This window comes from Sorghum bicolor, chromosome 6 (genome assembly GCF_000003195.3).
Source record: "Sorghum bicolor cultivar BTx623 chromosome 6, Sorghum_bicolor_NCBIv3, whole genome shotgun sequence".
Lineage (NCBI taxonomy): Eukaryota > Viridiplantae > Streptophyta > Magnoliopsida > Poales > Poaceae > Sorghum > Sorghum bicolor.
Window position 1 is genome coordinate 46,572,838 of NC_012875.2, and position 23,680 is coordinate 46,596,517.

Here is a 23,680-nt window from a genome sequence, read left to right on the forward strand (position 1 = left end):
AATTTATTCAGAAACAAACAGGCGAAAAATTGAAGAAAACGAAAGAAACGAAGAATTGAAACCAGATGGAAGGATTGGAGGCAGAAGATCGCATCAGACTCACGGAAGCTTTGTGCAATCAACACAGCGTATGATTGTTCAGAGTTTGATGGTATATATGAGCAAATCATCATCGTCCAACGCAGAACAGAAGCTCCAAAGAATGAAATGAAACAAAGTAGAAAGAGAGAAAATAACAAGAGCACAAAGAGAAATCTGAAGTAGACGGACGAGAACCAAAATGGCGGCTAGACGGACGAGAACCAAAATGGCGGCGGCGGCGGCGCGTGGTCGTGATGTTGTAGATGGACAGGGGCGCGGTTATATATAGCACCAGCAGGAGGCGCCGGGGCGGTTTCAAGCCCTAGCAACGGTGAATTTACGTTTTTGCCCTCATCGATTGGCCCGCGATCGTGAAAACAAATTGGGCCCTCGCTGCCTTGTAGTTGCAAGGCCCTTCTTGAATCCGTTTCAAGTTCAGACGGCCCACGACAATAACTAACGGCCCATCGCCAACTCCATTCAAAATCAGATATCTCAGATTGCGCCACGACAGGTCATGAGCCATCTAATCTAATAATATGAATAGCAGATCAGTAGTGTGTCGCGCCTGCGAACCTATTGTTGAGAATAGACATCGATGATGATTCCAAGTTTCCAGTCAATACTTGTTACATTTCCTACATCTAAAATTCTCCATCCCTTGCTGTTCTTCTTCCTGCTCAGATTGCTGTCCTTCTCTAAATCTCCGATCGGTGCTTGGAATGTATTTATTGGAAAAGAGACAGAAACAAGTATTTGAAGCTTACAAGCGAGCATGATTGAAAAGGCAATCACTGCAACTGGTTAAGGCTGGACATGTTTGGAACACAAATGCAGCGGTTGGCATTTCATCGAACAATTTGTGGACGTCGAGGTTGGCTTGCACCAACGCCATCCAAACATACTCCTAGACGACATATAACATCCGGCTAGTCTATGATCAAGATTGTAGGATTTTTCCTCGCTTTGATCGATGGCAAGCCACCAATTATTTTAATTATTGAACTTCCGAGCAAGTGAGCAACCACAAATCCAGAATTTGTCATCTGAAGCCCAAGTTCATTACTGTACTTCATCTCGAAATGTATATATATATATATATGCCTACATCCTTCGAGTTAACAAGTTCTCTCGTCAATTGGCGCGAACAACCGCGCACAAATCGAAACAGACAAAATGGGAGCTCAAATCGAATCACACATACGCAGACGTAAACCAAAAAAAAAGAGAGAAGCCATAAGAAGAACTGAGTTCGTGATGATGTGAAACATCGATCTCGAATCAAAGAATGTTTCGTTATTCCTCCGCACGCAGCGGCCATCAGCACACCATGCTGCTCTTCTTCTTATTGTTGGCGACCAGCCTCCGCCAGAAGGTGGTGACCTCCTTCTCGATGTCGTGCACCGACTTCTTGGGGTGGTCCGGCGCCTTCTTGCCGGCGTGCGCGTCCATGTCCGCCATGGTCTTGCCCAGGTCGGCGATGAGGCGCTCGGCGAGGCCCCGGCTGAAGTCCTCGCGGATGACGACGCGCATCACGGCCACGTGCTCGGCGTCGGCGGGCATGGTGTAGGCCGGCACGATCCAGCCGAACCGCCGGAGGCTCTCGGCCACCTCGAACACCGTGTACTTGGAGGAGTCCTTGAGGGAGAAGGCCACCAGCGGCACCCCCGAGTCCTTGGACACCACGTCGAAGTAGCCCATCTTCTCGATGCCCTCGCGGAGCACCGTCGCGTTGTCGCGGCAGTTCTGCATCACGTCCTTGTACCCCTGCCAATCGGTCATGGTGCCCGATCGAAACGGCGTCATCAGTCACACATGCCCAGCGAATGCAAGCTGTTGTGGTTATATTACCTCGAATCCGAGGCGGATGAGCTGGTAATACTGCGCGATAATCTGGCTCGAACCTGAGAGAAAGGCAGAAGATGAACTCACTGTTTGCTCAGTGGAAGTCTGAAAACAAATTGATCAAACAAAAGCAACAGAGTTACAGATCGAAGCGCAGGTACGGGGACCTATATACCTTTGGAGAAGTTGAGCGTGAAGGTTGGCTGGTCGGCGCCGAGGTAGTTGATGTGGAAGATGAGCTCGTCGGGGAGGTCATCCTTGCTCCTCCAGATGACCCAGCCGACGCCGGCGTAGACGAGGCCGTACTTGTGGCCGCTGACGTTGATGCTCTTCACCAGCGGCAGCCGGAAGTCCCACTCCAGCTCCGGGTAGATGAAGGGCGCGATGAAGCCGCCGCTCGCCGCGTCCACGTGGATCGGGGTGTCCCACCCCGTCTCGGCGTTCTTGGCCGCGAGCAGGTCGTTGAGCATCTTGACGTCCTCGAACTCGCCGTTGAGCGTGGAGCCGAGGATGGCGGCGACGCAGATGGTGTTCTCGTCCACCATCTCCGCGGCCTTCTCCGGGTCCATCACGTAGTACCCTTCCCGCAGCTTCACCTCCTTGAGCTCCACCTCGAAGTACCTGGCGAACTTCTCCCAGCACACCTGCACGTTGGCGCCGGTGACGATGTTGGGCTTGTCGTAGGGCTTGCCCGCCGCCTTCATCTTGTTCTGCCACTTCCTCTTGAACGCCAGCCCGGCCAGCATGATGGCCTCCGAGGAACCCACCGTGCCGACGCCGACGGCCGTCTCGTCGTCGCCGATCGGGGCGTTGAAGAGGTGCGCGATCATGTTGACGCACCGGTTCTGGAGCTCGGTGGTGACGGGGTACTCGTCCATGTCGACGTAGTTCTTGTTGATGGAGGACTGGATGAGCTTGTCGCACTCGGGCTCCATCCACGTGGTCACGAACGACGCCAGGTTCAGCCGCGGGTTCCCGTCCAGCATCAGCTCGTCGTTGATGATCTGGTACGCCGCCTCCTTGGGGATCGACTGCTCCGGCATCTTGAACCTGCGTGACGACGACGACGACGATGGCACGCACGCACAGCGGATTAAAAAAAAACCCAGGAGATTCCGGCCGCCAATCAATCAAGCGGCCGGCCGGCCGGCGGCGCGCAAATAAGGAGCTAGCAGGAGGATACCTCGGGAGCGCGGTGCGCACGTAGCGCGACGCGAAGGTGGAGCAGTGCAGATGGGACTCGGCGGCGTTCGTGTTCGCCGTGGACAGCGCCATTTTCGTACGTCCTCGATCTCGCTTGGGGGTTCAACGGCGGCGGATCTCTGGCTTCGCCGTTGCTCTGTAAAGAGCTAGTTAAATTTGCCTTGTCCGAGATGAGAGGAGCAGATCAGAGGATGGGGGGCAGAGCGGTGACGATGGTTTTTGTAAGGAGGACGACGCGCATGGGCGCGACGTGGTCGGGGCGCCGTGGTTCTTGCCGAGAACAATGGGCGTGCGCGCCCCGCTCGTACGTCGGAGTTCGGACCGGGCGCATGGCTTTCGGCACTGAACTCGGGTGTGTTGTGTCTGTCACGCCTCGATCTGCTTATCGCAATTCTTTGCACTACAACTTGGGCTCGTTTAGTTCACCCTGAAAACCAAAAAGTTTTCAAGATTTTCCGTCACATCGAATCTTGTGGCACATGCATGAAACATTAAATATAGACAAAAATAAAAACTAATTACACAGTTTAGCTGTAAATCACGAGATGAATCTTTTGATCCTAGTTAGTCCATAATTGAATAATATTTGTCACAAACAAACGAAAGTGCTACAGTACCGAAATCCGAAAACTTTTCGGAACTAAACAAGGCCTTGAGTCGAAAATCATGTGGACGGTTCATTCTCGGAAACACTACTAGCCATTGTTCAGTTTTGAAGTCGTAGCATTTTCGTTTTTATTTGATAATTATTATCTATTTATAAACTAACTAAGTTTAAAAGATCCATCTCGTAATTTTACACATTAAATTGTGCAATTAGTTTTATTTTTGTTTATATTTAATGTTTTGTACATGTGGCACAAGATTTAATATGATGAAAAATTTTAAAAAAAAATTAGTTTTTGGGTGAACTAAACAATCCTTCCTCAAAAATGGTCTCACCAAAAACCCATCTCTATCAGTCGCATCTCCCCCGTGCGGTTGCGCCCGACAGCCGGCCGGCCCTTCTGCAGCAGCCCGCTCGCCCCAGGCGGAGGCAGTTCCCTCTCGCAACAGGCTGGGCGAGACCGGGGGGAAGCCGGCGAGTGGCTGGGAGCAGGAGCTATTGGTGGCCGGCTGGGGAGCTCGTCCTCTCGGCGTTTGCTAGTCTGTGACGACCGGTGGCGGTTGGATGGGACAAGCAGCTCCAAATCTTCGGTGAGGCGCGGTGAGTCAGGTGGCGGCGTCAGGAAGGTGAGTGCTGTCTTCGCAGGGAATAGCAGGAGCGAGCTGTTGGTCGTTGAAGCGGCGGCAGCTTACGGGGGACGAACGCACGGTCTCTGTTCGACGAATCGCGTCTGCAGAGGAGCTGGGAAGAAAGCTCTGCTTCCTGGTCTGCGTATTTACGTCTGTGGAGAAGCTTCATTCACAGGTAAGCTGGTCGGGGGTGTGATGTCTCTGAATTTTTTCATTTTGAGGATTCCAGTTGCTTGCTTTTACTTTGTTTAGAAGCTAAGACTGCTGAGCTCTGTAAGTTAAGCTTGGGGAGAGTTTGAACTTCAGACTGAACACTGCGTAGAAGCTAAGTCTTCCAGGCTTTGTGATCGGTGGTGTGATCTCTCTGAAGTTTTACATTTTAAGGAAATCCTATTGCCTTATCTTTCTTTGTTTAGAAGCTAAGTCTGCTAAACTATGTAAGCTAAGTTTGGGGAAGTTGTACATTTTGAGAAATCTCCAGTTGCTTGCTTTTACATGTTTTAGCAGCTAAGACTGCTAAGTGCTATAAGTTCGGGGAGGGTTTGGATTTCGGTTTGCATATGGCTTAGAAACTAAGCCTTCCAAGCTTTGTATGATAATGATTAAACAACAGGAACTAAAGGGTGATTTTCGGGTGCCAGGGGGTATGAAAAGAAGCTCCTTATCTTACAAACTCAGAACCGTTAGCCGGAGAAGTAAGACCTTGGAAGGCGTCAAAGTTCTGGGTTCTTGACAATGATTGTGGTGAAGACAGTGACGATGACGACTTTAAAAAGGAGGATAGAGACCCTGATGAAGAAGATTATAGGTCTGAGAAGGAGTTCATACGTGATGCAACGCAAGTCGGGTTCTGAGTTGATGATCTGTTAAGAGCTGAGTCTTGTTAACAGACAATTTCAGTTCCCCAAAGTTTGCTTCAGTGGATAGGGGGCAGGCCATGTTAGGCATCCCCGGCCACTGGCATCTAGGATTACAGAGGCAGTGGCCGATTTGCGTTTCCAGAGAATGGAAAAACTGTGGAAGGGACCACTGCCGAAACTGCGCCCCCCGCAGCTTGGGCAAATTGGAGATATATTGATCAAAGACTTTAGGGAGTCCAACTCTCCTAGGACAACAAAATCTTTGAAAGATTTGTGCTTGGAAAGGGACACTTATTTTAATTCTAGTATTAAAGAAAAGATGGAGGGGCAGACAGGATCAGCTTCTGTGCGGGGTCGATCGTTGGGCTGTCCAATGGTGTTCGGCTAGGGTAGATTTGCGGCAGGCACGTTAGTTAAGATAGGATCTCACCCAACGTTTAGACCAACACAAGGATTAAATTGCATGTTTAATGCTGGGGGGTACCGAGGAGTCTGGCAGCAAGAAGAGGGAACTTAAACGCTCCGACTCGGGTACGGAGGGTTCACTCGCATCCTAATCAAGAACTCTTGTCAACAAGAGAACCCGTTTCTGAGAGCAGGGTCGAGCGGGAGACCGAGGGGAAGAAGATGGCGGGCAACTACGGTGCACGCGATAGAGGTGGATGGGGGAACGCGGGGGCGTATGGGCCCTACCGCCGTGATAGGGGTGCGGCAGGAGTGGGACGAAGCTGGGGCAGACGGGACAGTTGGGTCTGGCAGGGCCACGCACCCCGGGGCGATTTCCGAGGGGCACGGGGCTGCAGGTTGGGAGGATTTGGGAGGGGACAGGATGGACAATCCCCTCCTCCACCGACTGGAGGTGGCAGAGGCGGCGCTGGGGAACAGGCGTCTGGGAGATGGTATGGCAGGAAGATAGGCAACAACCACCGGTGCAGGGAAAGGAAAACAGAGCAGGCGAACCTTCTAAAGGTGTCAGGGATACTTCTGGGTAGGGGTTTGTCATGGACTTAGGTGTGGCTATCGAAGGTGACAGTAGTATGGATGGCGGGGATGCTGTCAAGGTGGGTGGTCGTTGCTCAAGCTGTTCAAAGAAGGGGCATGCGGCGGCGGCCTACAAGGTGGAGGTCTACCGTGTGATCTGTGATTCTCACGAACATATGAACCACAAGTGCCCTTTACTCAAAGCACCAAGGCCGGTGGCGCACGCTGCGGATTATGCTGTGATGGGGTTGGGTTTCTATCATATCCCATACCCACCATTGAGGGAGGAAAAACGAACTTTCGTGAAAGTTAGTGAATAAAAGTAGACTTTTTTATTTAATTTATACCATACCCTCGGCCTAATGGGCTAGATGCATTACCTGGCCTAGTATGGTCTGTGCCTGGGCCAGGGAAGCCGGGCTGAAAGCTGAAGTGCATGTAACAGAATCGTGGGCTTTATTGGCTGCTGGGCTGGCAATCCGCTTCAGCGTACTAATTTCTCTAGTCCGAATGGCTTTGGCACTGCCAACGCACGAGTGGAGACTGGAGAAAGAGCAACCCTACTACCCTGCAAATCGGGCACAGGGGCCGCTGGTGAGACACGTGCGCGGCGGCGAGGGAAGGTGGGCAGGGTGAGAGGTATCTAAAAGAAGCAGTGGCAGATTTTCAGACAGTGCGGCACCAATAAGCGGCTGCGGCAGCATAACCGGCACCAGGTCAAAGTGACGACTGAACAGGTTTCTCCATGATCCCATTTGATAAGTTGTAGTACCTTTTTAGTCTGGTGCATAATTGCAGCTACGCTAGATGCACGCGCAACTGAGGAGACCTGCTGTTGTATTCGAACCTGTTTCTGGTTGTTCTTGTCTCTTAGAATAGGATATGCTTTACTAAAGCACATGAACTAGCTGTTGAACCAATAGAACTCACCTTATCCATAATGTCCACCCGTTGATTATAGATTTATGAAAAAACACAGAATACATTTGAAGGCCCAAAAAGTCACTAAAACTGTTGTTGCCTCATAACCAAACTTCAGGCTAGTATTTTACTGGTATGTTTCGTCCTATTTTCTGTGTTCAATTATTGAATCCTTATGATTTCATCACTAAATTTGCTAGCTTTGATCCATATATCAGTATATGATGATTCATACATGTTTTTGAGCTATCCTTGGTGCATCATCTATAACCAGGCTACTGTCATGGATTCATTGTTGTATTTCACTTTGATTCTGTTGTATTTATGTATGAATTTGGCTTTAATGAGGCTGTATCATGTAGGCTCTGTATGCATATCCTGAATTTCAGTGCCGCATACACTATCTACACGGCCCCTGCCATGCTAGATAAACACAGACAACCACGTAAGCAGCAGGCCATGTCATCACCAGCAGCAAGGAGCATCACCTGCTCCTCCAAAGTTCCAGAGTTCTTGGTGGGCAATATCGGGCAGCCAATGCCGGCAGTGGGGCTTGGCACAGCGTCACACCCATTTGTGGCGGAGGACGTCAGGACCGCCGTGCTCACTGCGCTGGAGCTTGGCTACCGCCACATCGACACTGCAGCACTCTACGCCTCTGAGCGCGTTGTCGGCGAGGCCATGGCTGAGGCAGTGCAGCGCGGGGTTGTGGTGTCCAGGGAGGAGTTGTTTGTGACATCCAAGGTGTGGTGCACACAATGCCATCCTGAGCTTGTGCTCCCGTCCCTCAAGGAGAGCTTGATGTATGTTTCTTGAGCTTGATTCTGCTTCTCTCTTATTTTTAATCTAATAAGAAGCACAGTCAAATGTTTGGTACTTAATCAGTTTCTCACCAAGGTTAGAATGCAAGATATTGATGTTCTGAACCCATATGCAATGCCTATCTATGCTGTGTTGTAGGCACAAAGGTAACAACTATTATTTTAAGTTGAAATCAAGATTTCAAATATTGTGCAATTTGAAGCTGGAAACAGTTCACAACTAGAATATGAAATTGACTGATTTATGTCTGAATCAAGTTATTTGGGTTAACGGTTCTTCATGTATTCTGTAAGTCTTGAAGTGTAAAAAACATGTTTGGAAACAAAATATCCCATATCAAACATTACAGTTTACACAAAAAGCTAATATGCAGTATTCCATAGATCTCAGGTCATAAAAGTTACTACAGAACTAATGTTATATTCAGACATGTAAATGGATTTAGCATTAGAATTAAGTTCTTATAGTTTAACTTTAACTAATTCTGCAGTTCCTAACATTACCCTATACAATGATGGACTGCATATCACTTCATCTGTAGGAACCTTCAAATGGAATATGTTGATTTGTACCTGATTCATTGGCCCATGGCTGTAAAGCCTAGCAAGCCTCATTTTCCAATGAAAAGGGAGGACATTGTGCCGATGGACCTTAGTGGTGTATGGCAGGCAATGGAGGAATGCCATCGGCTTGGCCTTGCTAAAATTATTGGTGTTAGCAATTTCACAACAAAAAAATTGCTGGAGCTGCTTGCCATTGCAAAAATTCCCCCAGCTGTAAATCAGGTTTGTGCTGATCAACTGGATAATCCTAGTGTCCTAGTGGCAATAATCTTCGGGACTCCTGCTATTTAGCATAGCAAATGATTTTACTACATTGAACTTGGAGTCAATTTGCATTTCTATATGGCTGTATCTGTCATACCATCGAGCCTACCATGTCACCTCAAATATCATATCCATGATATTAATGCATGTGATAACCTTTGCAGGTTGAATTGAATCCCACTTGGCAGCAGAAAAAACTAATTGAGTTCTGCATTGACAAGGGTATTCACGTGGCTGCTTATTCTCCCCTAGGAGGCCAAAGAATCTCTAAAATGAACCCAGTACGACAATCTGACATTTTGGAAGAGATTGGAAAGGCTAGAGGAAAGTCAGTGGCTCAGGTATGAACTGTATTCTCCCAGTGCATATTATTATTTTCATTGAAATTCAATTTTCTCAAGAAAATCAAATCATTGAAGTGTTATGACCGGGAACACCTACAGCAGAAGGAAGAGAAGAGAGGAGTGTGAGGACAGCGTGGGACACTGTGGGAGCACCCATGACTCTTGGAACCGAGTCACCGACCGGATTAGAGAGTTGGTTAGATGTGTGGTTGTGTATCCCTTAGTTTGTAATATAGGCTAATGAGGAGGATCAGTGAAAACTCAAGCAGGACAACATAGCTGTTGCCCCCTGTGCCATGCACCCTCTTCTATCTCGCTGGCCCGACGGCGCCTGCACAATGCAGTTTCTTGGAAGCGCCGGCCGGCCGTCTCCCACAGCTACTCTCTCAAATCCCTCTCTAACACGAAGGCTCTCGCATATGTATTGAATTGGTGTAGTAACTTTGATGACTTTATGAGGATTGTTCACTTCGTTTTGGTTAAATAAAAGGTTTGTGTGTTTTGTCATGGCACCTAATATGCTCAGCTGCGAGAAATACATATTTGGGCAAAGAGAACTTTTACACCACAGCACAATAAAAACAGTCTATTATAGATTTAACAAAAGCAGAATTATGATTTATACTGCAAATCTGTCTCATTCTTTTGCTAACATCATGTGATTTAAGCAGTAGAACTGATTCGGCATTTGCCCCCAGATTTCACTGAGGTGGATCTACGAGCAAGGCGCAAGCATGGTGGTAAAGAGCTTAAAAAGGGAGAGGCTTAAAGAGAACATTGAAATCTTCGATTGGGAATTGAGTGACGAAGATCGGTTTAAGATTGGTCAGATAGCACAGCGCAAGTTGATCACAGTACAGAACCTCCTGTGTCCTGAAGGTATCTCCAGTGTGGATATCTCGGATGTTGATGTTCTTGAAATATAGCTGCGATCTCCATCTATTTGCAATGGACAAAAAAATTGGAGTACAGCATGTTTGATACGTCAGAAGCAGGTACTTTTGTTCATCAACAATCAAAAGCCTTTTAATCCCAAGCAATTGGATAGGTTAATCTTTTGTTCCCATGACATCCTTCTTTCTGAAAGTTACCTGATTTTGCCCTGCATAATTTGTGAGCCCTAGATAAAATACAACAGTTTATCCTAGCATATATACCATCCAACATAAATTTTTAGATTGAAATATGTTTTAGAGATTACCATTGAATCGTAATGGGGTAGCATTTTTTTTTTGTTGAACTCATAAGCATGCTCTTTTCCAGGATTCATGCCACTATTAAACAGTTCTTTTATTCGGTTCTAAATATGGTAGTGGCAGATGCTCTAGGATTCTGATGTCTAGCAACCAACACGGCAACAGTTCTGCACTTAGATGAAATTCATTGGGTTTCTTCACACAGGATTTTTCTATCAATGCCTTAATCCATTAATGCTGTTGCTGAAATGCTGGAAACTACTTATTAACTAATAAACCATGCTCCAAAGAGTAAAGAGAGCTGTAATGTCTTCGAAGAGAGAAAACTGTGCACTTTGTTTCACAGTTCACTAGTAAGTAGTAACAAATAGGGTTTTTTGGTGCCCATTAAACTATGTTATATTTCTTCTATACCATTTAAATTTATTTCCTCTTTATTTTGTTTGAGAACACAAATGTAGCAGGTATCAGTAGAAATTTACTGGTAATCCATGAGGAAGAGACGCGAACAGATCTCACCAGTTGACGCAAAAAATGGCTGTAATAGTGATGGAACGAGTAAATTGGTGAAACGAGTAAAGAGCGTACACCAATTTGGAGACGGCACTTTTGTTTCTAGATAGAGGAACCTTTGTAATGACTACATGTAGCACACACAACTGTATGTTTTGATTTTTTTTAAAGAATTATTAAAGCGGCCCTTTATATAGGAAAAAAAACCTAAAGCGGTTAATCAAACAAAACTTTAAAATGGTTTCGCTGATAAACCAGATAAAAAAGTACTGTTCGCTAATTTATAGTGAGAGAAAACTTATGGCTGATAAATTCAAGATGAAATTGGTTAGGTTAGATGCAAACGCCAAATTGGTTAGGTACTCCATTCCAGACTGTAATTTTGGATTTTTAGATACATAGCAAAAGTTAAAATGATTTTTAATTTGGATGAAGAGAGTATATTATTATAAACTCATGATCATTTATTGTAGAACACTTTAATGATTATTTTATTAATTTCTTGGATCTAAAGAGAGAGAACATGATGGAAGAAAGTAGTTATAGTATTTACAGGAATTCACGTGGTATGTGAGAGGCGAGTTGCCTGATCTTGTTTAGAGGCGTCCATGCCAACCGGGTAATTTTAGGCTCTCTCTATGCTTCATGTCGCAGGCGTCCAATATGCAGACGGAGGCCTGGATATTTTGTCGAAATTTGGCTTTCTTTGGAGCGCAGGATTGAAAAAATGTAGGAATAAGAAAATTTCGTTTTTCCTGTAACATCAGGCACAAAGGAAAGTTTCCTATGTTTTCCTGTATCCTACATTTTTTCTTTGTTTCTTTTTCTGTAATCCAGAGAGGGTCTAATTGTTCTATCACTTGAATTCATCATTCACAGTTAATTCGATAGAGTTCTGACTAAGGAAATATTGGTGTGTAATCATGTTTTTGTCCCAAATTGCCCTGCATATTGGTGAGGTCATTTTGTGATAGCCAACGAATAGTGCTACATCATTATCATATAGGCTTGTTCACATTCTAGTGGGATCCGTTGATTTAGTTATTTATATTTTGTTACATCGCCTCCATATTCAATTGAGACCCCATGTTTCTAGAAGAGTTAGAGCAACTCCAACAGTTTGCTAAACATCACTAGGCAAATCTATACTTTTGTCAAGTCTAAAAACCATTTGCCAAGTGAATAAATAGACATGGTCCAACAGTTTGCTATTTGGTTTGGCAAATTTAAAATTTGTGGCCCATATATCTTAACTTGTTGTGGGTCCTCGGCTGGGCGACGCCCTTCAAGCGCACGTGACGGAGATTTGCCTGCACTTCTTCCACATTGCCATACTGTGTTTCTTAGGTCATCGGAATCTCGAGGTCGTCAAGACCATTAAGCTCACCATCAACTTAGTTGGAAACTCCGTTGCGAAGAATGTAAAAAATCCATCCCCTTCCATTGCAATGACCGTAAAAAAAATTAAAATGGCATCATCAATCTGTAAATAGAGATTGATCTAGCATATATGTACAGAAGTCCATCCCCTTCAATTATCAAGAACCATCGACCTACAGATCAAGAAAGACTCAGCGCTGCACCTACAGATCGATCCCATGTACATCGATTCAGCATGTAACTAGCTGATCGAATACCATGTACATATCAACTCAGCATGCACCTAGCTGATTGGATCGATCCCATGTACAGCTTGATTCACCTAGCTGATCGATCTGTCCTAGACCTAGGCATCGGCGACAGATTGTCCAGCAACGTACAATGATGAAACGGGATCTTCATCCCCTGTAGTCCCACTGCAATTGCTACTACTAAACAAATCCTCCAGCTCTTTGAAAGCGCAACCGGCTGAAAGCCCTAGTTTGGTTTTGGATAATTGATGAAACCCTAGTACTAACCTCTATGCTAAGTGTGTGTAGACTTAATGAGGTTGGTAAATGCCAAGTGATGGAGCAAGTGATGATCATGGTGATGATGGTGATGACCACAAGATGATCAAGTGCTCAACTTGGAAAAGAAGAAAGAGAAAAACAAAACCCTATGGAGATCAAGGCAAAGGTATTGCTTAGGGTTTTGGTTTTGGTGATCAAGACACCATAGAGGGTGTGATCATATTTAGGATAGATAGCCGTACTATAAAGAGGGGAATTCTTTGGCTAAGCGGTTATCAAGTGCCACTAGGTGTCATTGTTCATGTGCATGCATTTAGAACCTAGTGAGCTAACTTAACTCCTTCAAAGAAAATGTTTGTGAAAATGCTAACACACGTGCACTTGTTGGTACACATGTTGTGGTGTTGGCACACTTTGAGAAGGAGGTGGAGTTTCAAAGGTAGAGAGAGGATGGGTTCCTCTCTCCCTCCCGCCGAGCTTGCGAGGCGGGATTCGGCGCTTTTTGAGAAAATAAAGTGCATATTTTCTATTGCGCCGGAGGGAAATTTGGAGTAGTCGCGGGAGTGTTTCTCGCTGAGAAAACACTCACCGGACGCTGGCTTCTGGAGCACCGGACGCTGCGTCTGTGCGTCCGGTGCAGACAGTGCCTGGCCCAGTTAGGGTAAGGCACCGGACGATAGGCACCGGACGCTGGCTTGAGCGTCCGGTGGTGCGGGCGTTTTGCGACCCTCTCTGCGCATGGGTCCGGTGAGCACCGGACGCTAAGGGTGCGTCCGGTGGCTTGCGTCCGGTGACCCTGCAAGTTTGTGGAGCTCTCTGCGCATGAGTCCGGTGTGCACCGGACGCGTCCGGTGTCAACCTGCTCAGCGTCCGGTGCTCTGCAGGTTACCGTTAGACTCTGACACGCGGCTGATGTTGGAGCACCGGACGCTGGTGTTGAGCGTCCGGTGCCCCTTTAAGAGTGTCCGGTGACCCCGTATTTCGCCTAGTGAAAGAGCCAACGGCTCTATTTGTTTGAAGGGCTATAAATACGTGTTTGGCCGGCTTGGGGCTCACTCTCTTGGCATTCTAACATACTTGACATCCTTGTGAGCCTAAGCAAACACCTCCCTCTCATCTCCTTCATAGATTATACATCTTTGTGAGATTGGGAGTGATTCCAAGTGCATTTGCTTGAGTGATTGCATCTAGTGGCACTTGGGGATCGTTCGAGCTGCGGTTTTCTTGTTACTCTTGGTGGTTGCCGCCACCTAGACGGCTTGGAGCAGCGGAGGAGGATTGGCACGAGTTGGTGATTGTTCGTGGCCATCTCCCGGTGATTGTGAGAGGTTTGTGCCTACCTCAGCGGAGAGCCAAAGGCAACATTAGTGGATTGCTCGTGTCATTGAGCTACCTCACTTGTGGGTAGGTTCTTGTGGTGTCCTAGTGAGGACGAGGTTCGTGCTACACCTCTTAGCCACCGAACCACCAAGTGTTGGTCGACACAACGGGGACGTAGCGTGCCGGCAAGCACGTGAACCTCGGGAGAAAAATCGGTGTCTCAATTGTGATTGATTGGCATTCTCCCGGTGCTTGATTGTTGATATATTTTTGATTGGTTCATCCCCTCTACGCGGCGGTATAAAGTTCAAACCATCTCTCTTTACATTCCCGCAAACTAGAGTAGCTTACTTGTATAGAAACTTTAGGTAGCTTTCTAGTGTAAGTAGTGACATAGCTCTTATGTGCCTAGTGATTATATCAACTAGAATTGTTTGGATAGGTGGCTTGCAAACACCCCATTAGAGCTAGAGCAAAAAGCTTCGCTTTGTTATTTACTAACCTCTTGCTCTAGTGAGTTTGTAGATTTTTTTTCTTTTTTAAATAGGCTATTCACCCCCCCTCTAGCCATATTAGGACCTTTCACCGGCCTCTCCATTAATTACCACAAAACCACCTTCCTCCCCATTTCGGTTCCTACTGATGAGGCTACCAGCCTCGGCTTTCGGTACCACCCTTTCTTCTTTCCCCCAAACCTACCTTGGACTTCCTCTTTCTCCCCCATAAAAATCTCTGTTGCTGACTGTCTCCCCCTAATCTCTTCTTGTGACAATACCTCTCCGGCTGGCAAGCTTCCCTCCTAAACAGGGCTGGGCGCCTAACTCTCTGTACCTCTGTCCTCAGCGCCCTCCCCCTCCACGACATGTCCGCCCTGAGTGTGCCAAAAACGGTCATCAAACAAATCGACAGCAGAATGCATGCCTTCTTCTGGACAGGAGACGATAAATGTCATGGATCAAAATGCCTGGTGGCTTGGGAGACTGTGCAAGCCCCCAAAGACAGAGGTGGCCTCGGGGTCAAAAATCTAGAACTCCAAAACATGTGCCTCCTCATGAAATTCATCGACAAACTGCTTTCCCGGGCTGATGTGTGTTGGAAAGATTGGATTGATTCTAGTACTGCCACCTTTGACACCCCGGTGCCTGGCGAAACTGGGTTTCTTTGGCGCATCGTTTCTGAAAATCTGGACACCTTCCGCTCCATCACTTACGCCCGTCTTAACAATGGGGCCTCCACTTCGTTTTGGCTAGATCATTGGCTTCCTGCTGGCCCTCTGGCCTCTACTCATTCTGCCCTCTTCTCCCACACCCGGCCTAACACTTCGGTGCAGTGTGTCTTCAATAACGGTTTTGATTTGCGTCTTCGCCCGAGGCTAACCACTGCTGCTAGCCATCAGCTAGACAACCTGCTTGACATTTTGCAGGAAACCTCACTGGGCGACAGCCAGGATGTTAGGCTTCTCAAGCTTACAAATCGCCCGTACACCGTCAGAGACGCCTACGCCGCCTTGGACTCCTCTGGAGACTATGGTGATGTGTATGGCAAGCTCATCTGGCGTACCAGACTGCCCAACAAGGTCAAAATCTTTGCGTGGTTATACTTCAAGGATCGACTGAGTACTAAAGTCAACCTCCACTACAAGCATATAGTCGATGGGCCAACCTGAAGATGCCACCTCGGGGACGAGGACCGGGATCATGTCTTCTTCCACTGCGACACAACTTCTGTAGTGTGGGAGATCATCCGAATGCAGCACCTCTCGTCCATGACCGATGAAGAAGCCTGGACAGCACAGACGCCACCTGACCTCGAAGCTTCCCTCTGGCCCTTCGTGTTCCTGACAATACTATGGAGGATCTGGGATGCTCGGAACGGCCACGTTTTCTGCAACGAACAATTCATTGTGCGTGGTGTGCTGTGCAACGTTCGCAATGACATTGTAACTTGGCGAAAACGCCTCCCCCTAGTCATGTAAACAGCCTCCTGGGCTGGCACGCTTTCATCAGCGATTGTATCACCAACTCTTTTGCACGCCGCGGATTACCGACTGACGGAGCTGTTTGAAATTCAAAAGGTGGGGAATCTCTCCCCCCGACTAAGTTTCAAAAAAAATGAAATGGGATCGAGGAGGGAAGTAAGCTACCTCGCGACGTCGGTCCTCCAGCTGGTGACGTCGGTCCTCGCGACGTCGGTCCTCCGCTCGACGAAGAAGGGCGTCGGCGCTGACTCTACTACCCACCACATTGGTCTCCGCGCGACAAAGAAGGTCATCCTCGGTCCGTCTACTCGCGACGAAGAAGGGCGCGAGATAAAGGAAGCCGCACACGGAGGGAAGGAAAGGCGGGGTCGCTTCGCGCGCGCGGGAGAAGGAGCGTCGTCGCACGAAATAGCGATGCCAAGCGTGCGAGACCCGCGCAAATATGCGCCTAGAAGGCCCGAAGATGCCAAGTTTCCCAATTTGCCAAGTCCTTTTGCCAACTTGTCGGAGAACGTTTTTTTATGATTTTAGCAAAAATCCAAGGATGCAAAATGCTTTTGTCAAACTGTTGGAGTTGCTCTTACGAGGATGAGAGCATTTTATTTTTCTACGTGTAGTAACTTGTGCAAACCTATATTATCTAATATATGATCAAATCTAACATACTAGCTAATGCAACATCTGATTTCCCTTGTGCTAGCCTATATATGAGTTTATTTATACACTGATTTGTAGTGGATCACAAGGATACACCATGTCTAATATAGTAATACGAAATCGTGTCTGATACAAGAGACTTGGTGTATTTTACTCGTAGCTGGCATGTAGTCCAGCATAAAGGCACACGAAAAAACTAGTATATCCATTCAGATAGGCTCATAAATAGCCACGAGTCGCGTGGGTCGTTGGGCGTTGGCTACTCCAGCAGTCCAGCAGCAGCATATTATCAGGGTGATCGTCCACGCGCGCGGCGTGGTTTTATTTTATTTATCACCGCTGCTGCTGCCGAGTGCCATGCGCTCGCCGCTCGGGGTTGTTACGATGAAAAGCCATAGCTGACAATTCGTTGATTTAGGCCTTCTTTAGTTTTTTTTAAAAAAATTTCTTAAATTCTCTATCACATCGAATCTTTTGGCACAAGTATAGAATATTAAATATAGATTAAAAATAGCTAATTAAATCTTTCGGCGCATATATAGAGCATTAAATATAGATTAAAAATAACTAATTATACAGTTTACCTATAATTTGCGAGACAAATCTTTTGAATCTAATTAGTTCATAATTGAACAATATTTGTCAAATATATCATGTCTATTTTGAAAAAAATTGCAATTAAATAAGATTTTATTGTAAGAGAAAAATGCTGCTACCTAGAAAAAATACTTATAAAAAATACTTAGGCCTTGTTTAGTTCACCCCAAAAATAAAAAACTTTTTAAGATTTTCCATCATATCAAATCTTGCGGCACATGCATGGAGCATTAAATATAGATAAAAACAAAAACTAACTACATAGTTTGTTTGTAAATCGTGAGATAAATCTTTTAAGCCTAGTTACTCTATAATAGACAATATTTATTAAATAAAAACGAAAGTGCTATAATATCGAATTCTAAAAATTTTTCGGATCTAAACAAGGCCATTATAAGACAAGAGAACGAAGAGCCTCGGACTGAACTCGATCAGCTGGAACAGCCATGCGGAACAGTGGCGGGAAGAGGCGGCTGCTGCTGTCGCAGTGGTGGGTCGTCCTCCTCGGCAGCCTCCAGCTCCCGGCGGCCGCCGGCGGCAGCGGCCACGTCGTCAGGCGCATGCGCGGCTTCGACGGGCCACTCCCGTTCTACCTCGAAACCGGGTACGTAGGTGCTTGCCTGCATGCCGTGATTCTCGTCCCTGCAAACCCCGCAAGTTTTTTTTCTCTTCTCACCGCCGGCGCGGGGGGCGGGCTGGCGGGTGGCGTTGCGATGCAGGTACGTGGAGGTGGACGAGCAGCACGGCGTGCAGCTCTTCTACTACTTCGTGCGCTCGGAGAAGGAGCCCGGCGAGGACCCGCTGCTGCTGTGGCTGTCCGGCGGCCCAGGCAGCTCCGGCATCTCCGGCCTTGCCTACGAGATAGGACCCTTACAATTTGTTGACGCCCATGGCTACAGAGGTGGATTCCCCACTCTGCGCTACCGACCTGAGACATGGACCAAGGTCACAACAATATAATGCCATTTCAATTCACGGAGCATATGCGCCTTGGGGCCTCTGAATCTTGGTTTCTTTCTTGGTTTGCGAACAATATTTTCGCAGGTGAGCAACATCATATTTGTGGATTCGCCTGTGGGGACTGGGTTCTCGTACGCCAAGACCAAGGAAGGGCTTAAGACCGGTGACACCAAAGCAGTGAAGCAGCTACTCATTTTTCTCAGAAAGGTTATTAGAGCTTTCTGCACAAATGAAAACGCAGCCTTCTGTATGTTTGCTCTAAGATCGATACTTGTTGTGTTGCAGTGGCTCCACGACCATCCCCGGTTCCTGTCGAATCCTCTTTATATTGCTGGAGACTCATACAGTGGTCGCATCATTCCTGCTCTTACATTAGAAATTCACAGAAGTAAGCTCTCCTCTGTACACCAGGGATCTTTATTTTACTTGGGTGCACATTTGATGATGTACAATGAGTGGCTACTGCCGCTGCCACTGTACATTGAAGGCACACTATAGTGAGCATTACTCTATGATAGAGTATTGAATCCACTCAGGCATTGTAACCAAAGAATGCTATAACTAAGTCAATCTTATAGTAAAAAATGATGTCTCTGAATCAAAACCACAATGTTTGATTGACCTATCATCTATCACACATTTGATTTAAACTTCTCATTTGATATTTATACTACAATAACTTGGCAATATTTTTGGCCATCCAGTGATGGTAATGAAGAAAATAGAAGTCCTGCTAGGCCCAGCTAGATGGAGATATATTTTGATGTCTACTAAATATTTGATTTTTTTTATTGTACACATGATGGAGCTGCTATTAACAGTAGATATGCTTACAATTTGCAGGCATAAAACTCGGTGAAAAAACATTTTCCAATCTCAAGGTTTGCTGAAATGTCTCTTATTTAGTTATTAAGATATTTATATCACCAGAGCTTACCTTGATTAACAACATCATCCATTTGCACTTTTGAAATGGTTCTTTTTTTTTATTTCCTTCTGTTATTTGTTCGGGAACAAGTCCACTCACAGACCATAAAAATAAAACGAATTGTACATTCCCTATGCAAAGGATCAAGATTTATAAATGAACATACCAGTTTCGTGCATGTTCTAGTTCTACTGTACTGATGTAGATATTTACTTAACATTTACTTTGGAGTTTGATTTTAAGATTAACTAATCTACAAGAAGATGATGAATCTTAATGGATCAAGAAGATACAAAGAAAAATGTTACTTTCCCTGGCTGGGTCTATCTGCACAATTTAAGTTCTGCCTGGGTTGGTTATAGAATACGTGGACAATTCGTTCTCTTTTGTTTTCTTTAACTCAGGGGTACATTGCTGGCAACCCGCTGACTGACAACCAGTTTGATACGGACGGCAAAATTCCATACTTTCATGGCATGGGACTTGTATCTGATGAACTTTACGAGGTGATCCATCATCTCATGAAAGCTAAAGTGATTTACAGAATACTTTCAGAGTATCATTCTAGATTCTCTAAAGATAACATTTAAGCTCATTCTAATAACAAGTAACCAAGCTGTTCAAATTCATGGTTTTCATAAAACAAAGTTACCCTTGTCATATATGTTTCACACATTTAGAATACAAATAATTTTACCTGCAGAACGCTAGGGAGAAGTGTGGTGGAAAATATAGTGCTCCATTGCATGCTATATGCGCAGAGGCTGTCCAAGCTATCTACAATGTGAGTACTCCTTAGATATTTTATACTAGTATGTGTGTAACAGAGAGCTATATTTGGAATTCATATTGATCATGTGAAATGACATATGGGATATAATTCAAAAACAGTCTTGTTATATACGATTTTAGTTATGCCTCCTGCAAACGTAGTATTACAAATAGTTATGTTGAAAATTACATGTCAGAGAGAAATTGATGTTCAAAATTACATGGTTTCTTAACTATAGCCTGTGGTGGCTATGAAACAACAAAGCTTATGACACTAGCTGCTCACATATTTTGAATCAGACATTTTAGTAGCCTATGCATCAATTGGGGCCATATATTGTGCTTATGTGTCCCTGTATAATGGCCGGGCATGTGGCTCTCATGATTTACTGGCTTACTGCCTAAATCATGAAAATGCAGTGCACACGGGATATCAATCAGCAATACATCCTGGATCCTGCTTGCCCGGATGATGATCTGTGGAGCCCCAAGACTGTAGCAGAGACAGATGGAATGAGTAGGGTGATGCTAGAGTCTGCACTGCTTGCCTCCAAATGTACAGTTGAGTTCCAAAGATCAGTGGCAAAGCTTTTGCCGTCCTTTCTAAAAAACGTTCCAATGATCATATCCTTTAATTAATTAATTCCCCTTGTCCATTCATCATTAAGTCCTTGCCTGCTTATCTGACCCAAACTTTCCTTTGGCCGCAGGAATCTTTATACAGTCTATCCTACACTTGGGGGAATGATGAAACAGTTCAGGAGAGCCTTGGTGTCCGCAAGGTGTTAGCAGTCTATTAGGGCGCACAGTATATACTCTTTTTTTTTTTGCGAGAAACAAAGGACACATTTTGCATTGACATTGGACATCTCTACGTTATTCCAGGGAACAATTGGAGAGTGGAAACGATTTAACCATGAATTGCTTTACAATCATGATATCCAGAGTGCAGTGGGGTACCATTCAAGGCTAGCCACAAAAGGATACAGGGCGCTGATATACAGGTAATTAGCCCAGGAAAGCAGTGCCTTTATATTGCAAATTGTACTGCATAGTCATGGACGTTTCAATATATGCAATGTTGGTTGGGCTAGCTAAGAAGTGGAAATTGTTTCTATATCTGTTGACTTGCTGATCAAAGTATTTGGATTTGTTGTTTGTGTAATTAATTTATTATGCAGCGGCGATCACGATGCTGTCGTACCCCATGTTGGCACACAGGCATGGATTAGGTACCTCAACTTGACCATCGTAGATGATTGGAGACCATGGTACGTTGGTGGGCAAGTTGCTGGGTAAGGAGCACGCTTACACAAGATATCTCATTCCAAAACGTCACCATACTCGATCTGTTGGTTCTTGGTTGATAGCACCCTCGACAATTAAGCTGTTACATTATATTGCTGTTGAATGTTTTCCTGTCAAATATATTTTTCTTCTGACTGTTATATATATGTCAACATTGCTATTAGTTTATGACTCTGAAAGTTGTATTTGGGCCTGTTGAAAATCTGTTCTAAAGTACTACCACAATTTTCTCAAACAAATCTAAAAGCAGTAGATATTACACATTAATACTGCCTCTACTTTTATGTTCCTCTAACTAGTTCATTTGTTTCTCCTAGATTCACAAGGAGTTATGCGAGTGGACTAACATATGCCACTGTGAAGGTAGTTAAGCTTTTTCCAAAACACAATTAGTTGAATGATCAGGATATCCGGTTTACTCTGAAAATTTGTAGTTATATGAAGTTATATGCACTAGTACATTTTATATCACAATCTTGAAATAATCTTGTGTGTATAATATTTTGCAGGGTGCTGGGCATATCGCACCAATGTATAAGCCCTTGGAGTGCCAAAAAATGTTAATAAGATGGATTTCAGGGGATTCTCTTTGATATATGTCTAAAAGAATGGTCCATCACTTATTTGAGTGGGTAGCATGCTGTACCTCAAAGTCAAAATAAAGAATATTTTTCATGTCATGCAATGAATAACTTGCCAAGTCAGCTGATTGTTTTTTTTTCTCGAATACGTAAAAGGTTTGCGCGTCGTTGTATTAAAACGGAGACGTAGAGTTTTTACATCGACGCGCCACTCGGGTGCACTAGACAGGGCTTAATGTTTTACAACAAGCTCATCCCCATAAGTACATGACGATTACTCACGTAATAGACAACCTAACTTGGTCGCGCCAGCGTTGATACCGTGCAAGTGCCAAGAGGCATTGTAGAAGCATCTTCCGTTTATCTCTTTCCATAACTCGCATGCTACAAGTACGAACAGAGAGTCTGCTCCCCGCCTTTTGTCACCGGTCCAGTGCGTCCGCCATGAGTTCCACCAAGAAAGGAGGGTGTCTCTACCCACTTGGGAAGCGTCTGCGCCGAGCGCCACCAGCATGTTCCACTAAGCCTGTCTGGAGAAGGAAGATGATATGCTACGATATGGTTGATCGTCTCTTGCTCCTGGTCGCACAGGAAGCAGTGATCGGGCGCCTCGAGGCCATGCCGGCCGTGTCCATCGGTCCGCCAGTCCAATGTCTTCGGTGTGTACTGTGAGCCAGATGAAAATTTTGAACCCTAGCGGTGCTCAGGTTCCCCAAATCCTCCTGCATCTGCGGATGGGGGGTGCGAGGCTGCTCTGTCTGTATGCCGACCTCGAAGAGTATGTGCCGTCTGCAGACCACCTCCAGACCATGGTGTCCTCCGTGGCGTTCAGCTGGTTGGTTTCCTTGCTCGGAACCTATCGATGGTCACTGAACCTGCACCGCGTATCAGTACAAGTACAACCTCTTCTTCGGCCACTGTGGCAGCGGTGACATCACAGGCCGGCCGAGCGGCTGCCCGGCGAGGAAAACATCGACCTGATGCTCGACGGCGGCCGGAACTTGGACGCTGCCCGGCGCCAGATCGCTGGTGCTGGTGACTGGTGAACGACCAGAAGTTGTGTAGGTGACGGACTGATGATAGCCCAACTGCAAATCGCTGACGCTGAGATTGCGTCTGGACAACGACGGCACCCGGTTCAGTCAAGTCAACTTTTATTGCTCGGCTAGCAGATACCACCAAAGTCCGAGCGCTAACGGATTACGTCGCGGACTCTCTTCTTCCCTTCTCTTCTGGCTACGTTCATTAAAAAAGGGGAACCAAACAAAAGTCGTTTTGTCTTACACTGCAACGAATCTCACGGTAACCTGATTCCATTAGCGTTAGCACTCCCAAAACTGAACCAAACACTACCTGGGTGGTGGAGGTTCTTCTTATGTATGATGCAGAAATCTGCATAAATCGTTCTTGTCATTGGGATCTACTCCCAAATAAGAGCACCATATATACCATGGAGATATTTGGCCAAAGGACAAACAGAATGCACCATAGATTCGTCTGATCCCCTTGTTGGTTAACTCGTCTCTCTTGCTTTGTCTCTTCTTGGATCACCCGTGAAGAACTCCAATATGCTTTAGACAAAAATTCAATGTTGACTAGTTCCAAGGGTGCTCGGCCGGCCACCTAATAACATGCATCTCAGTCTCAGCCGTCCTTTTTGTTAACGATTATTTGGTCGGCTGAACACTTGAATAATTCAATGTCATTGGCTATTTGCTGGTCGTCTAGACACTCGGTTCACTAAAGAGAACCCTTGCCCAGCTCGAGCCGAGAAACTTGAATTTTCATCGGCAAAGCGGCCGCGGGATCGGTGGATCACACCACCCACAAATCAGTGTCAAACCAAGAGCTCCGGCGCC

The 23,680-nt window shown here is 45.9% G+C and overlaps 3 protein-coding genes across 10 annotated transcripts; 2 read left to right on the forward strand and 1 right to left on the reverse strand.

Annotated features, from left to right (window-relative positions):
• On the reverse strand, nt 1,120–3,499 carry LOC8065836 (glutamate decarboxylase). The gene is made up of 4 exons (XM_002447875.2): nt 3,110–3,499; nt 2,102–2,976; nt 1,933–1,985; nt 1,120–1,848 (listed from the first exon to the last, which is right to left on the reverse strand). The coding sequence occupies exons 1-4, from the start codon at nt 3,199–3,201 to the stop codon at nt 1,402–1,404; spliced, it is 1,467 nt and encodes a 488-aa protein (XP_002447920.1). The 5' UTR covers nt 3,202–3,499; the 3' UTR covers nt 1,120–1,401.
• LOC8065837 (NAD(P)H-dependent 6'-deoxychalcone synthase) lies at nt 4,072–11,768 on the forward strand. 8 transcript variants are annotated; one of them, XM_021463735.1, is made up of 6 exons: nt 4,072–4,540; nt 7,490–7,930; nt 8,491–8,734; nt 8,941–9,117; nt 9,819–10,115; nt 11,484–11,768. In XM_021463735.1, the coding sequence occupies exons 2-5, from the start codon at nt 7,497–7,499 to the stop codon at nt 10,044–10,046; spliced, it is 1,083 nt and encodes a 360-aa protein (XP_021319410.1). In that variant the 5' UTR covers nt 4,072–4,540; nt 7,490–7,496; the 3' UTR covers nt 10,047–10,115; nt 11,484–11,768. The 8 variants fall into 8 exon arrangements, with proteins under 8 accessions (XP_021319410.1, XP_021319412.1, XP_021319408.1 ...); XM_021463737.1 differs by lacking the exon at nt 11,484–11,768 and adding an exon at nt 10,765–10,989; XM_021463733.1 differs by lacking the exon at nt 11,484–11,768 and adding an exon at nt 10,778–10,989.
• Nucleotides 17,720–21,935, forward strand: LOC8065838 (serine carboxypeptidase-like 7). Its single transcript, XM_002446512.2, has 13 exons — nt 17,720–17,877; nt 17,993–18,218; nt 18,318–18,440; nt 18,519–18,621; nt 19,077–19,114; nt 19,566–19,667; nt 19,865–19,945; nt 20,353–20,493; nt 20,643–20,714; nt 20,818–20,936; nt 21,114–21,227; nt 21,558–21,603; nt 21,750–21,935. The coding sequence occupies exons 1-13, from the start codon at nt 17,720–17,722 to the stop codon at nt 21,831–21,833; spliced, it is 1,407 nt and encodes a 468-aa protein (XP_002446557.1). The 3' UTR covers nt 21,834–21,935.